At 52.1% G+C, this 16551-nt stretch overlaps 1 protein-coding gene across 4 annotated transcripts in view; it reads right to left on the reverse strand.

Annotated features, from left to right (window-relative positions):
* Positions 1–4575: 4575 nt before the first annotated feature.
* Positions 4576–16551, reverse strand: part of XXYLT1 (xyloside xylosyltransferase 1) — a 33453-nt gene continuing 21477 nt past the window's right edge. For all 4 annotated transcript variants that reach the window (XM_068200712.1, XM_068200715.1, XM_068200714.1 and 1 more), the window contains one exon: positions 4576–5736. In XM_068200712.1, the coding sequence (XP_068056813.1) occupies positions 5340–5736 (397 nt within the window). In that variant the 3' untranslated portion in view covers positions 4576–5339. The remainder of the gene's footprint in view (positions 5737–16551) is intronic.

Below are 16551 nucleotides of genomic sequence, written 5' to 3' on the forward strand. Positions count from 1 at the left end.
TCAGGTCAGCTGAGCATCCTTTACCTGGTCAGCTCCCCATGCCCCAGTTCCACAGCTGAGGGGCCCAATCTCACATGCCGTTCATTTTTTCCCCTGCTGCTGCTGGTGTTTTTAAGCATTCTACATAAAACTCCCCTCTCCCTTGAGCTCAGCGGATTATGCTGGAAGGAGATGTCTTTGCTGTGTTCCCAAGGTAGACAGAGAAGTCCTCCAGCACAGAAAAGAAATGAGTTTGAAAGGAAAAAGCATGTAGCGAAAAAAATGCACCTTTTTTTTTTCATTGCCTAGAGCCCCATGTGCCATAGGGTACCCACAAGTGATTTATTCCCTAAACTGATCCTGTCCTTAGGACCTGAAAGTGTCTGTTTATCCTGACCAGCTCTAAGGAGGGGATGTCTTGTGACAAAGGCTGCAAACATTTCAACAGCTGCAAAATGCACTAAGAGCAAGAGGTCTGTAGGTGATAAATGGAGACAGTTCATGCCGTGCCTTCTGAGAACAGGGCTCTGCTGGCAGCCTGTGGCTTGCAGAGCTTCAGGATTGTCCCCAGCAGGGTCACAAATTGCTGCTAAACGATGGCTGACCAGGAGCAGGAGGAGAAGCTGGCACTGGAGCTATGCTGGTGAAGACTGACACTGAGACAAGTGCCCTGCCAGGGCTGCATGGTGCCAAATCCATCAGGAATGAGCCCGGAGAAAGAGCTCGAAGGTGCCCATCTGTTCTGAGGGGAGCTGGAACCCCAGGGCATGGTTTTCTACCTGCCACAATGGCAACATCTACCCCAGGAAAAACACGTCTGGCTCTCAGAAACCTCCCACAAATGGCTGAACGTTCCCTCTTTGGTGGGCAATGCCAAAGCCTCCTGCAGGTCCAGACCTGTGGCTCATTCTGGCAGCTCCAGGCTCTGCTTTGTTATAGCTTTTTCTTCAGGTAGGCAAATTGTCTAAATTAACACTGAGGCTTTCGGTACAATACAGCTAATGCCCATGAAATACCTCAGGAAGGTAATTTGCTCCAAGTGCTTCCCTTGTTAGCAGCTGATTAGTGAATAAATAATTTCCAGAGGAGAACTGGACAAAGCAAACCCTGCTGGCAATGCAAAGGCTACAGGACCGGGCAGCAATTTCTTTGCAATTAGTAATTAAATCTGCAGAGGCTTGTGATGGTCAGAGATAGAGCTACTGAAAACCTGCCTGAAATATCTACAGGTGCTGGGGAATGTGTCCCTCCATGGCTCTGCAAAGCTTTTGAGGAAACGCTCACAAAACATTGCAGCAAGCTAATAAAATCTGTATTAAAAGGAAAAGCAGGCAGTTGCTGACCCGTGTCCCAGGCTTACCGCTCTTTTTTATTTTTTTTTTTTGCCTTTTTCTGTGTCCCTCAGGACAGATTTCACGCTGCCCATGGCTCTGTTGAAGGCAGAGGGGTGGTTCTGGCGACTGCCTGCTCTGCTGCTGCCAGGCATTTCTCAGCAAAGGCAAAATAATAGGTTGGCTTTTTATTTTTTTGGTTCGTAAAGCCAGGAACTCCATCTTAGCGCTGAAGCCCGTTGTTAGGCTTTGTGTTATTCTTGGCACGCTGACCAAAGTGCGCTCAGTATGAATAGCAGAGCTGAAAAGTAAATACTGGATCCTCTGGGATCCATGGAGAGGGAGGGCAGTGATATTTCTTAATGGAGCACCCCAGTGCCTGTTTGGGTTAGGCTCACAGTAATTGCTCCCTAGGTGAGTTTATACTAACAATTGATTATTTCAAATGGGAAAGAAGTACAAATGAGTAGGAGAGTAAACACTGATGGTGTTACGAAACACAGGAGAGGAGAGCAAAAATCTCATGCAGCTCCAGGACAAGGCTGGAAGCAAAGCTGGGCAGAAAACCATGAATACTGTTTTCTGTATGTGCAATTTCTTATGAATGCTGAATGACATAAGAAACTGAATTTCCCCCTAAAGCTTAAACTAAAGAGATATTTTCTAAAGTCTGATCTTCTACAAAGGAGACCCCTTTGCTCTCCTGTCTCCTTCTCCACCCTGGAAAAACATGGGGCTCTTGACATGAGCAGCACTTTGCTGTGAGCCAGGTGAGAAGACAAGGAGCAGGAATCTGTGATGGAGGAGCTCTGGCCTGAGTAACCTGAGGATAAAGCCCACCACGTCCTTGCAGAGACCCTGGTTGGGCCCACTGCAGCTCTCCCATGGGTGCAATGTGCCCCATCCCTTGCCACCAGCCTGTGCTGCTGGGACTGGTGTCCTGCTCCCCACAGCTGTGTCCCCCCACTGCTGCGTGTCACAGCAGCATGCCCCCACTTGCCACTCACCAAGGGCTGCCTTTAGCCTGCTGCATCTCCAGGTAACCCATAACCCAGCTCTGGAGTCTGCAGATGCCCTTTGCTAGGCAGGGGACCAGCGCTGGCCCAAGGACAAGGTGCCAGCCCTCTGGAGATGAGGAGCTGCCTGTCAGTCCCAGTGCTGCTGCTGCAGGGTCGCCACAGCAAACCCCCAGCGCCCAGGGGCAAGCTGGTGCTGTTTAATGGTTTCTGGGCATCTTTCACCATGATTGTACTGGCAGCTGCTAAGTGCTGGCTGACCTGGCCTTGGGCCAGCATCACAGGACCAGGAGGGGATGCTCAGGTCTGAATTTGTGTGCCTGGAGCAACACCTGTCTGAGGATGGGCTGCAGCAGGAGGGTGGACAAAGAAGGGTTGGGAAGGAGAGTCCCCATTCTTCCAGGAACTGAAGGAAATGCTGCCGACTGGGCACTGAGTGCAGGAACTGCCTGTGGGGGTGAGGGCTCCTGGGCAGGCGGTGCCCTCAGGATGCACTGCAAGCTCTGCTTCTGCCCCAGAGCACGCCCTGCGGCGGCGCCCTGGGAAAAGGCTGAGCCGGCAGCCCCGGGCTGCCACGGCGCTCCCTGCAGCTGAGCTCATTAGTGCCTGCAATCAGCGGGGCACGAAGGGCAGATGATTACACAGGGAGCACGGCTCGGGCTACGTGCGGGCTCTATAAATAGCACGGTGCGGTGCTCGCTGCCCGCCGTGCTCAGCCCCGGCCCCGGGCACCGCGCGGCTCGGGACAGCGTGCGGAGCTGTGCCATGGGGCTCTCTGCGGTGCCTGGGGAAAACCAATAAACCTCCATTAAATGTTTCATTTAACTACGCTTTTCCTAGCGGAAAAAAATGCAGTGAGTTCCCCAGTGGACTCTGATTTTGAACAAAAAAAAAAAAAAAGAATTTATTTTTGGAAAAATACCTAAGCAAAAGGTTTCAGGGGTGATAGTGGCCACATGCAGATATTCCCCCACATAGACGCTGGGAGTCCACAGAGAGGGAGAAGTGCTCCTGACCTACAGAGAGCATCACCTGGCTGCAAGGAGGGGGCACAATGCCTGGCCCAGCTGCAGGGATGGCTGTGGGGCAGGGAGGGCACCTGGCCCCACATAGCCTTGTCTCCCAAGAAGTCACCCTGCAGCACCCATCATGGTCCTTTTTGGCCAGCCCTGACACCCACAGCCACCCTAGAGCTGCTCAGTCCCCAGTAAAAGCCATGTTTGCTCACCACCCCACCCCTCGCCAGTGCTGGTGACACAAGCAGCCTGGCCTGTATTTCCAGCATGGCCATTTCCAAACTGATGGCAAGGTCCTGCCCTGGCATGTGATGACCCATGTGTCACCAGTGCCACCAGTGTGCCCTGACCAGTAAGCACCAGTAACCCTCCTCATCCCTCAGTGTGCATCATCACAGTGCATCACTTGCCCCAAATCCTGCTCCGCTGCAGCCTCCAGCAAGGCTGGCTGCCTTGCCTTGCACAGTGAGGCTGGATCACCTTGTTTTTTGGTGAAAATGTGAGTCTAACACAGCAAGGTACTGCATCTTTCCCTCACCTTTAATCACCTCTTTGCTGTTCCTTCCCTGGGGATGAGAAAACACTTGAAGACAAGGTTTTGTGCTACTCGGACATGGATTGGTTCAGCACATCAGAGAGAGCAGGGTTCAGGATGCAGCCCATACCACAGCCTGCTGTCTCTGCACATCAGTTTGAGGGAGGAGAGCCACTCTCCCAGTAAACTCATTCACAGGCACGGGGGAAGGAGCCCAGGACACTCCTGCCACATATACGGTGTGTTCTGTTATTAGGCTAAGCCGCAATCAGCTCCCCATGCCTCTCTCTTGCATGTGCACATCACACAGATGCACACACAGGGTGTAAAACAAGCTGGGCTGGGCTGGAGGTGGTTAATGAGCCGTGCACATCCCTGACACAGACCTGTGCAGGAGCTCACCGAGGCAGCATTTACTCAAGGAACAGCGTGCTCAGCCTGAAGCTCACCCATTCATTCACAGCACAGGCAGCTCCCAGCTCCCTCCAAACCAACCCTGGCTCTCATGGTGATGATCTTTAAAAATCCAGCTTGTTTATTTGCATCACTCACATGGGACAGATGTGGGATAAGCTATATGGGGCACCACACTCAACTGCCCAGCAGATACACATCAGCTACTTTTTCAACATGATAAGTGCAGGAAACCTCCTATTGCACAGGACTTCAGTTGTGCCACAGAAAAACAGCCGAGCGTGTCTGATATCTGCAACTTTATTCTCGTATGAAAGATTAAAGGCAAAGCTAGAAAAATGAACCTATTGCTACACACTCACTAAACACTTCTAGGACAACATAGGGCAGTAAAGCTTTTATTGCTAATAAGAACCAACAGAAGGCTTTAAAGCTCATCTAGCATTCAATTTTTGTTTGTAAGTAACCCAATTTAAAGCAGTTTTTCAGTCTTTAAAGCCCTCTCACCTTTCTGGAATGCTTCAAAAGGAAGATGACCTGAGGACAGTGTCTGCTTTCCGGAGGGACCAGACCAATTCTCTGCATGAGGTGCAGAAATGGGCCACCAAGGAATGACAAATGAAACCCAACTGCCTGCTGGGGACTCCTGCTGACCATCAGACAAGGCAAAGCTGCACAGCACCCAGGGAGCTGGACCCTGCCTCGTGCAAAAGCAGCAGTCTGTGATGGCCCCTCGGCTGTTCCCATGCCCCAGCAGCTGAGGCACAGATGGATTTGGACTTGGCACCATGGACTTGGCCAAGCAGAGCCAGGAGCTGAGCCCTGGATACAGTGGCTGTGGAGGTCCTGTTCCAACAACTGAACTGCCCTTCCTCTTGGAGGGTGAGGCTACAGGCAGTGGGATACTGAATGCTCTTGGGATCCTTAGATTCCCCTGGATTATGCTGGATCAGAGCTGGTCACCCTTCCTGAGGGACTGTTAGTGCAGCCACTATGGCTTTGCAGGCCTTGCTGCAGTCAAGAGCTGCCCCTGGGGGCAGTGGGTGCCTTAGTCTTCAGGGATCGGGGTGTTGCAGTTCCCATGGTAAATTCTGACCTCCCCCTCACACTGGAAGTACTGGTCAAACACATCGCTGTACCCATGGTCCCTCCACCATGTGCAAAGCTGCCGGTTCCACGTGCAGTCAAGCACGTGGAAAAGCTCTGGATGCTCCATCCCCACCATAGTGAAGAAATCCTGGTCCCCAAGGTGGCCCTTGAAGTGGTACTTCTCCGTCAGCTTCTGCACCATGGTGGGCTCCAGCAGCTGGTTGTAGAGCTTGGATTGCCTCATGGCTTCCAGGTTCAGGAGCAGGACGCCACTGTTGAAGCCTGGCAGCCCATCAGGAGGGGGCTCCCCCACTTTGGTTTGGGGGTTCTCACGGCGATACTGCCAGAAGGTGTGCCTGGAAAGAGAGGAAGAACAGGCACAGGGATGTCAGGGAGAGCAGCCTGAAGAGCAGCCACCTCAAGTCTGGGCAAGTCTGGATCACAGCACAGGATCTACCACCCACCCAAGGGATCTCACCATGCTTATCTTCTGTCTGGAGGCACCTAGCTTCTCAGAACAGCCAGTGCTTCACAGGCTGCCTTTTTCTCCATCCCCCTGCACAGGATGTTGTCCAGACTTCAAATCACGCTGCTTACCATCTCCTAAAGCTCCTTTTGTTTCTACCAGCATCACTCTGGTGAGTCAAGTGGACACAGGATCGTGTGACTGCTGACATGGCTGTGCAGAGAGACAAAACCACATCCCCAGTGCCTTGGGTGAACCACCAGAAGTGTCCTAATTTTAATTAGTTAAGCAAGCAACCCAGAAATTTCTTTGGCTCCTTCCTCAGTCCTGTGTCAGAGAATATGCCTCACCATACATACACAGGCTACTTGCAGGAATTGAATTAATCCCATGCTATTCCCCAAGTAGCTGGATCTGCCCTCCAAAACTGTTCCCATTCAGTCTGAAAGTCTTCTTCCCTCAAACAGCATCCTCTGCTGCAAAGCTGAGCACCTGAGACCAGTCTGAGCCTGTTGTTTTAGAGGAGAGCAAGAGGGACCCATGACCCCAAGACCATCTCACAGCCCAGGGCTGCCAGCACTGCTCTCTCCTTCCAGCCCACACACTTAATGTAAAGCTACAGAAGGGGTTTTTTACACCTTGCTGTGAAAATGTCAAGGAGAAACACTGTTAGAAAGAATAAGGCAAGCCTGCCACTGGTTCCTTTGCAAACCTGTCAGACACCATCCAAGTCTCCATGCAGCTCAAGGCAACGAGAACTTGGAAGACTTAGCACCCAAATGTTTAAAGTGGTCCCATGCTTGGAAGCTGAAGCTGGACTCCCTCAGATGTAAGAAGATGCAGGGACATTTGCCCCTAGGACAGCTCCAGATGCAGTGCTCTCCACTGCAAGCATTTAAATTTAAATTTTTCTTCTAAGAAGCCATGTTGAGCTCCCACAGGCACTTGCTCAGGGACTCCTACAGCTTGTACAGAGATCAGACTATCATATTCATCCTTCTGGCCTGTGCTCTGGGTCCCCAGCACAGCGAGACTGGCCAAGGTGACAGCCAGGATTACACAGCCACCAGTAGAATTATCCCAGCAGAAATGGGATCTATTTTTTTTTTCTATTTTTTTCCCCAGCAGAAATGTGGATGTGTTAACGATGTCAACTGTGAATATCTTTTTTATTTCCTGATCTGAAGAACCACAAGCATCATGCAGCATCACTTCCTTAAAACTTTCCATTAAAGCATGGATATTTCCCATTTCCTTAAGGGTCTTTACACCACTCCCTTCCACCTGATTCAGAATGGAAAGAGTTTTTCCCAGTGCCAGTTTTCCATGGAAGGAGGGCTCAGCCTTGAAGCAGTCATATCCATGCTTCCTAGGGAAGGGGAGTGGAGGACAGGCTGCCTCCTCAGAGCTCATGGGCAGCAGTGCTTGTTGGATCTAAAGGGTGGGGAAAGGATAAAGAGCTCTGCCTCTGTGAAGAGCAGTTGTGTCTTGAGGACAGGCAAAGACAACTCATGGATGGGTTGCTCCTTAGAAAATGGAGGCAAAGCATTCTCCGTGCAGCATTAGAGGGAAGCTCAACCTGCAAAGACAAGCCCCAGCCATGTACCAATCAGCCTCCTGAAGCGCTCAGATCCAGGGAGTGGCTCAAGGCCACCTCTGCATCCTCTGCTCTCTGCTTCTCCCGAGCAGTGCCAAAGCCATCCCCCTGCCCAGAATGTTACACTGGAAGCTGACAGGAGGGAGAGGGTAAGCAGTGCCACAGAAGGGAGCACATTTCCAGCTCCACAGCAGTGAAGCTGATTCCTTTCACATTCTTACCTCCAAACACGTGCTGCCCAAGCTAAGGGACAAGATTACAGCCACTGCAAGCAGCCAGGATAAAAAAATTGCAAGCAGCCAGGCCCTTGGCATTGCCAGGCGATGGTGGGGCTAAAGCAAATCTGTATCACATGACTCAGTTTTTCAGCAATGCTGTTCCCCAGATGATTTTGGATGGTTGATAACGTGCCCTTTTCTACAGGAAGAGGAGACAGACTGACTGACAAGCAGCAATTGTTCAGCCCTTCCTCCCAGCACTGGCTTTGACAGGGCTATTCTCCCCCGGCCCTGTAAGGGGTGTGGGGCTGACAGGGAGGGCAGGGCCATCTGCAGGAAGCCATGCTGAGGTGAGATCCAGGATGTGATGAGCTGCAGGTGGCTCTGCAGTGCTGATGTTTTGGGAATCTGCCCACAGCTGAGCACAACAGCCTTGCCCTTACCAAGGGAAAGGTATCCTGGCAGGGCCACTGGCAGCAGCTGTTTAGACAGGATTTTTCTTGGCTTTTGTCTTTCAAGGAGTTTTGGTCCTGTCCTGTGGGGGCCAGGACAGAGAAGAGCATGGCTGAAAGGCACCCCCACCCAGTTAGAAGTGGAAGGAGTGATGAGTATGAGAGCGTTGTTCTCTTCAGAGGAGATGGGGCTGGCAAAGCACAACGACCAACCGAACAGCTGACACAGCCTGCACCCACTCCACTCTGTCCTGCCTGACATTGCCCCTTGGCACCCACCTCAAATGTTGGCAAAACATAAGGGCAGAACTCCAGGGGCTGGATGAGCGTGCTGTCAGGATGTGCCCTTGAGATAATCATCAAGGAATTGAACCCCAGCTGGATGCAATAGAAATGTCTCCCTGACCCAAGCCCCTGGAGTGGCCAGGATCTCCCTGGGAACAGGCAGCTCAGGCAGGGCAGTGCCCTCCTCTCTGTGCCCCCAGCAGCAAAAGCCTGGGCAGGAAGGCAGCACCACCAGGATGCATGGGGGCAGGAAGCTGTTAGCCAGGAGAAAGGGAGGAGAAAGGAAGAGGAGGAATTTGGGGCTTTTGTTAACTGCTCTAACCCATCTAGATGGGAGGGGACAGAGGTGACCTGTGGCCCCGGACCCCGTGCCACGGTGCAGGGGAGCCGTGCGGGGCCTGCCGCAAGCACCCGCCTGCAGCCCCAACAGGCTTTGCTTTGAGGAGCTGTTTATAAACACAGCCGGCGTGTGCTAGGAAACATCTGGAGAAGAGCATTTCCAAGCATTCAAACGCCAGGCCCAGGCAGCCCAGATAAAAAACGCTGCTTCCAGCAGGACTTCCCTTGCTGGCCCAGCACAGGGCGCTGCGGCCGCAGCTCCCCTGCCTCGCAGCCGGCGGTCACGAGCCCCGGCTCACAAAGCTGCCATCGCACCCTTCCAAAGGCCTCGCTGGGGACAGCTGCCAGGCCAGCAGGGACCACTCCACCCACCAGCCGTACCCTGCAGGGCCTTCTCCGCAGCAAGGGGCAAACAAGTGGGGGAAAGACTTTGTTTAAATCTGTGAACTTCCACTCATTTAATTCAGCTCTGGGTTACGGGACAACTTCATGGGATAAGCTGAAAACCTCTGGTAAAGCAGCTGGGTGCCCGAGCTGCCAGCCATCCCTCTCTGAGCCACTCCGACAGCAGCCCTGCCAGCCCAAACACCAACTAAAACAAGCATACGCTCTCGTACCTCCAAATATGTTGTTCAGCTCCTGAGCCAGAACATGGATGGCTGCCCGTGTTATCCCAGCTGCAGGCACTTGCCCAGCTGGCAAACACTACTGCTCCTGTGCAATGAGCAGTGAGGCACGAGTGCACCTTGCTCCCTGCTCCGTGTGCTGCCAGGACTCCTCCGGGGTGGCAGGAGGACACGGCATCTGGCTGTGGTCCCACCAAGCAATCCCTGGCTGAACTGCCCATCTGGTGGTGCCTGGGACCTGTGGGGCCCCAGAAAGCTGCTCAAAACCCAGGATGCAACATGGGAGCCCCAATGTGAAGTATGCAGTGTCCCGATGGGGACAGGGGGTGTGCTTGAAATGGGAGAGAGCAAAGGGGAGACCCTGATAGCAGCTTCTCCTGCCTGGAGGAGAGGGTGCGGGCAGTGGGGAGGGAAGAGTGATGGGAATGATGGCATGATCCATTCAGGGGGTGATGGTGGCTTTCTCCCTTCATCCTTAGCACAAAGTAAGAGCACAGCCAAGAAACTTCCCTGCACCCTTCTCTTGGCTAATCCTCACTGTGGCAGGCAGCTGTCAGCCCCTTACCATCACTGTGTTCAACTGAGATTAACATGCAGGAAAAGGCCAACTCCCCTTCCTCCCTCTCCTCCCACCTCCAGATGATAGTGCTGCAGTTAAGGTGAGCCCTTCCAAGTTTCTGCCACACAAAGGGAGGCAACCACTCAGGGCAGCATCCAACCCAGCTCCCTCCTCCTGCCCTGGCAGCCGGATCTCGGCCTGGTGAGCTCAGCGGCTTTGCAACAAAGCAGCCCTTGTTGCTAATTGCTTATTTTCCATGTGCAATTGCTAAACCCCTTAACGAGTCAGGGCAGTAGGTTCAGTACCAGCCCACGCCACAGCACCTGAACTGAGGCTGAACAGCTTGTGCAATCCAGGAAATCCCAGCTCCATGCTTCTCAGAAGCACCATGTACCCAGTGATGTGCAATGGCATCACCAACACAGCAGAAGTCCTTGCCATGCAGGGGAAAATGTCAACCTGAGGAAAAACAATGCCAACTTCCATCCCAGAACAAAGGGCAGGATGTGTTGGTGTGCACACCAGAACCACCTTACACTTCTCTGACGGGTTCAGGGTAAAGGTCCAGCTCAAGCAGGACCTCCAGCCCTCCCATGGAAAATACCGATGAAGCAACAGACTGAGCTCTTCGATGAGGACATCAGAAATTCCTTAATAAACTTCTCACGTAATGCACAAATTATGTCTGTACAGTGCTGGTCTCTACCACAGCCCAGCCAGCATGCCAAATTTTTAAAAGGACTGTATTTAGAGCAGCAAATTGATTCTCACTGATGACATTTCTGCGTGGACTTAGTCCAAAAATGGGAACTCTTAAATAGATGACAAATGACAACTTGTGAACACAGCTTGTGAGCAAAACCTTTCTTTGGGACAGATTTTCAGGGGTGGCTCTCCTCACCACCAAACATTTGTACACCCCACGCCACTGCTAAAATCATCCTCCAAACAGAGGTGGGACCCTGTCTGGGTCACAGCAGTTTCCTCCCATCTACAGAGCAAATGGCACTGGTGGCAGCGCAGAGCAACGACCTGTGTGTGTGAGACCATCCTCTATCAGCACCAGTACAGGAAGGGGGGCAACCCATCCACAGAACACTGTGGGCCTAATTTCTGCTAAAATGGCAGATTTCTGTTAACAACAGTGAATAAACCCTGCTCTGGCAGTGTTCTCCTGCATGCCTTGGAAGCACAGGCTGGCTGCTCTGGGACACCTTTGCCTGCCAATGGAACTTGGGAACAGGGGAGATGCTCTCCCTTCACAGAAGCTCACCTGCTGGTTAATATTATTAATACAATTTGTGCTAATCATTGCACAGCTGTGGTTGTCAGATCTCGTCCAATTTATTGTTTTTAAAAGACATTTCAAATTTGCATCGTAGTGGGAATAAATTGGACAGGTCCTATATATTTATGATATTCACAGCTGTAAACAACATAACCCTTTACCTTGCAGGATAATTTCTTAAATCAGAGGTAAAGCTGAATTCCTGAAACTAATTCTGCTTCCAGTTCCTTGCAGGTTCTGTTTGTTCTGTAATTTTGGCTGCTTCTTGGCAGCCACTGCCAAACCAATTCCTAGAACCATTTTCCCCATGCATCGAACAGCAGCACTTGCTACAAATCAAGTCAAAGTCTTGAAATGGTTTAAAATCCAAAGTGCACAGGGTTTGGGGCTTGCAGGACTGCGGGCAGGCAGCATTGACATCACAATGGCACAAATGGCAGGAACAAATTCTCCCGCCTTTACTCCTGAGGGGCCTGGGGAACAGAACCTTTTTGGAAGGCAGCTCCCTACTTCCTCAGGGCAAAAGCCCTTGGAAGAGTAAAGTCTCCAAGTCAGGGCCACCTGCCTGCACGAAAAGTCCACAAAACCAGGAAAACTCAGACAGGAGGATCTGCCTGCTGAAGATGGTTATCTGCTTCTGGAAAGTTCCATCGCAGGCAGCAGCTCACCTGCAGTGTTACATCTTACAACCACCACTGCTGCCTCAGCCAGGGAAAATCCAGCTGCTCCTGGCTTGCAGCTGTCAGCTGTACTTTGGGGTTTTTTTTAGATCCCAAGAGAAGGTACAGAACGTACTGTCTCAGCCCAGACTCTCTGACAGCCTGGCCTGGCTATGGATTTAGCATTAGCCTGCTAACAGTCCAGGATAACTCCTTTCCTCTTCCAAACATCTGACAAAGTGACTTAGCGCCAGTGCCGCTGAGCTCCCACAAACACCCAGCACTGCAAGCGCCGCGGCTCCGCGTCCGGAGCTGCACAGTCCTACTTCCACCCATTAATGGGCTTCTCTGGGTTATTTCAGCAGCTCCCAAACAAACAAAACGCATGTCACTGAGCACACAGCACACTTACAGCAGCTCCCACATGATCACAAGCAGAAACAAAGCCTTTCCTTTCTACAAAGTAATGTCCTCTTTGAGTTCTTCCTAGGCTTTAGGCAGAGGCAGGGTGAATGGCCTTGCAGCCACACAGGGACCCAAGTGTCGGCCCTTTGTAGTCTGAAGCTGCCCCTTTGATGTAGATATCCTTTCCTACTGGACAAACTTTTATCATTTCCTACACTGTGGATTCCCAAGATGCCTCAAGCTTTAATTAACTTCTTGACAGGGGGACAGCAGTAAAGATCTCACCCAACAGCAGAAGTGGAAGCAGCAGCCACCCTTCCAGCCCCAGCTGTGTGCATTCCTGGACCTGTGAAGCTCTGGGATTCTCCTGAGGCCCATCTTCACAGCAGGTATCTTCCTCCTACCTGGAGGGGGTAGAAGCACCCATCTGAGGACCTGTGTGTTAAGTCCTCCCTGTTGCCAGCAGACCATTCCTTCCCAAGGAGACCTCCAAGGGGAGTGTGATGGGGGCAGTTCTGAGGGCCCCAGGAGGTGCTGGCACACTGGTGGGCATCCAGAGCCCACTGCCACTGGCAGTGCCAGCGGCAGCAGTGCTTAGGCAGAGAAGAGGCTGGGATGGCTGTGGGAATGGGAGCAGGGAGCACGGTGTGGCACACGGGCCCGGGGTCAGGCCGAGAGCAGCTGTGCAATCAATACCACTGCTCTGCTTCCTCTCACATGCCACCAGTGTGACCAGACAGGTCTAGAACCAGGAAACACAGTAAGAATAGGGCTTAAGCTCTGCCTTTAGTAATCTGAGAGCTTTCAGGACATTTTGGGGAGTGCCACAGTATTTCCCCACCCTGTTCCTCTCAACCACAAGGCTGCTTTGAAATGAGGAATCCTATCCTTTGGCACCTGGCAGCACTGAGCTCCTGTGTCTGGGAACAGGTGCTGAGCCAAGCCAGGCTGGCAGGGAGGCACAAATAAATCCGGGCTGCACTGGTGTGAGGATGCCATTGTCATGCCCCGATGGAGACTCTGCTATGCCCCAGGTGCAGCCCCAATGCTCACACCTGGCCAGGAGGCTGAGGGGCAGGAGGCTGTGCTTCCATCACCTGGCCAGCAGGCTGAGGGGCAGCAGGCCATGCTTCCATCACCAGCCATGGCACAGCTACACTGCTGGGAGCACGGCTGAGCTCTCCGCAGGTTGGGCATGGACCCACACACCCCCCAAGGACAGTGACCTGCCTGCCCACCTGGTCACTCCCATGCAGGCTGCATCTGCAATGCTTCTCTGCAGGTTTCTTAGCAGGCCTAAAGAGCACCAGAGAGCCTGGACTTCTCAATTTGACCAAGATCTGGCATGGAAGGCTCAGTGCAACATAAATATTTATACAGACCATTATCACTCACTCTACGTAGCCTGGTGAGCAGGATTGGCCAGCAGAACTGAGCAGCTGAAATGCTGCAGGGGACAACAGGACTTTTAATTAAGGTTATGACTCTGAAGAAGCACCTCCTTGCATGGAAAGCCTTTTGGATGATGCAAACATCAGATGCAGAGTCTAATCTTTAGATCAAAATCACTCCCACTGAAGCCAGAGCTCCTGATCTTGGCCACAGTCTGAACCCTCTGCAGGCAGACACATGAGCAGGCATAAGTCAGCCTGGGAAGAGGCTCTTCTGCAGGCCAGTATTCAAACAACAGCCTGGCAGGATGAATCCAGTGCTGCCATGGAAAGCTCAGAAGCATCTAGAAGGCTACTGCACAGTACCAGTGTCCTCAACAACCCCACCATGGCGGCAGCTTCTTGTGGGATGAAGCTCTGCCCACAACCCTATCCACAGAGGTGTTCACCGTAGCCCATGTCCCACAGTGGATCCAAAAGCCACAGGAAGGACAACACGCCTGACCCATGGACAGGGTGCCTCTTTTCCCTGCCGCGGCTGGAGAGACGGAAACTTGACGCCGATGGCCTCGGACCTCAGATCACTTCCTGCACATGACATGGGCTCCTGCCACCTCCCCCCCTGCATCCAGGACTCCCTGCCAGACACTGCAGAGTGATCCATGTCCAGCTTCAGCAGGAGGTACTGCTCTCCACAGGCCACTCCAACTCACCCTGAGTGGCCCCGAAGGACAGACCAACACCAGACTGTGCAACAGTTAAATCCCAGCACTGGCCTGGCAGGAGGGCCGGGAGATCCTGTTGCTCAGAGAAATGTGTTTGTCCAAGACAAACAGCGGCCGGGCATTGTTTCAGCATGAGTCAAGCGAGTGGAAACACTCCCGTGCCATCCTGTTTTGCTGTCTGGAGGTTTCCCCTACCTTCAGGATATGCAGACAGGCTCCGGGACGTTTCCGATTCGCTGTTCTCTTACTCCTCTGTTTCCCGTGAATGTCTGTGTCCAGCGCTGCTTACTGCACCAGTGCAGCAGCCTGAGCCTTCTGCAGCCCCAACCTGTGCCTACAAAGTGCAGCCCACAGCCAGGCAGCCAATGGGTAGCTGATGGAAACAGATGGTGGGTTGATCTCTATCCATCTTTCCCATTGCTACACAGCAGGAAAGATGGCACCCAGAGCCTTTTTGGCCACTGGCTTACGCTGACCCAGGGAACGAGTCCACAGCTCCGTGAGCAAGCTCAGGACAGCTCTGCTAATTCACCCAAGTCCTCTGATGCTTTGGGGCAATGCTAGTGCTGCAGAGAGCTGTGTGAAACGGTGAGGAAAACTTGAGTGGCAACACAGAGACCCCACAATCACCCCATAATCCTCCTCCCTCCCCAAAACCATTTTCCCAACTGATGCTTCAAGCCTGCACACATGGCAAACAACACAGCTGGAACTGACACCTGTTATTTCACACCTACAATATGATTTTTATCTTTCTAAAAGTATAAAAATAGCCAAGATTTTTTTTTTTTTTTTAACAAAGATATCCATGTTTTGTCAGCTCATGTTTGTGTCTGGAAACCCTTTTAGCAGTGAGGTGCAAGCCTCATAGGGTGCAGGGCTTGGCAGGAGGGCAGGCTAGAGTTTGCACAGCTCGCCCCACAATGGGTGATCTGGCAACAAGAAGGATCAAGAACTTGTTTTCACATGAAGATCAAAACAACACAAGAAGAAAAGCACAACATAGCCCAAAGTGACCCAAAATGTCAAAACTGCAACAACAGAAAGTTCAGCCCAAAAATGCAGCCTGTGAGTGCTGTTATTGCTTGGCATGTTTGTCCCCACTGTGGGTGGCAGGAGGGGGAGAACACAGCTATGGCTTGGGTCAGGTATTCAGTGCTCAGCCCCATGATCCCCTGCCTTGTCCCCTGCCATGCTGAAAGGCTCTCCAGCGGAACACCCCAAACCTTAATTCAGTCTCCTCAAGGCACTCCCAGTCCCACAGACCACATCCAGGCAGCAGATCACCATCCCCACTCCCTAGTTATACACTGAAATAACACAAAACCCTGCAGAGACAAAAACAAAGTGATCCCACCCTGCATTAACTGCAGGCAAACAAGCACTTGATTTACCCCGTTCCAGCACCACTAATGAGAGGGATCTGCCCTGCTGGGCCGACCAGCCCCGCAGCCACTCTTGGCTGTGGCTCTTCCCTCCATCCGCCTTTAAGCTCTAACAATTGGATATGATTAACTGGGGCTGGATTTACCATTCTGGGCACCAAAATCCTGTCAGGACACCCAAAGCAGATACAGGAGCCCTCTACTCTCTGAGCATGGTGCCACCCTATGGAGACAAGATCTCAGCATCTGTGTTCCTCTAGTCCCAGCTCTTCCTGCCAAGAGTACAAATCAGGAGAGAGGCAACACTTATGCCACAGACAAAGAGATGTCTTTTTTCCAGCTCAGAAGTAGCAGTGGCTTCTGTAGTTTGAGCAATCACATTCTGTCATATGGTTTAGGCTTCCAGGAAGCAATTGGTGGTGATTAACAACCATCAATCCCCTGTTGATGAACTTCTCTCTGTCTCTACCCTCTTCCCATCTGGATGCAAAAGCAGCAAGAAAGGCTGGTCCAGGTCTCTGCAGCTCAGCCTTTGCCCAAGAGTGCTGCTGGTCATGTCTTAAGAAGCTCAGTAGGGAAGTAGGCAGGGAAGGAAAAGACACACAGGCCTCTTAGGCTTTTTTATCTTTCTCCAAGAACTTTTCCATTAGGATTAGCAAATCTAGACAAGCCATCTCAGATGCTCAAACTCAGCTCTGCTGAGATCCATTAAGGCATCCTGGGACAATTATCTGATCTACCCTGGATTAAAAGAAAACCTGAGATCCATCCTTAGA

Source organism: Anomalospiza imberbis, chromosome 10 (assembly GCF_031753505.1).
Source record: "Anomalospiza imberbis isolate Cuckoo-Finch-1a 21T00152 chromosome 10, ASM3175350v1, whole genome shotgun sequence".
NCBI classification, from domain to species: Eukaryota; Metazoa; Chordata; class Aves; order Passeriformes; family Viduidae; genus Anomalospiza; species Anomalospiza imberbis.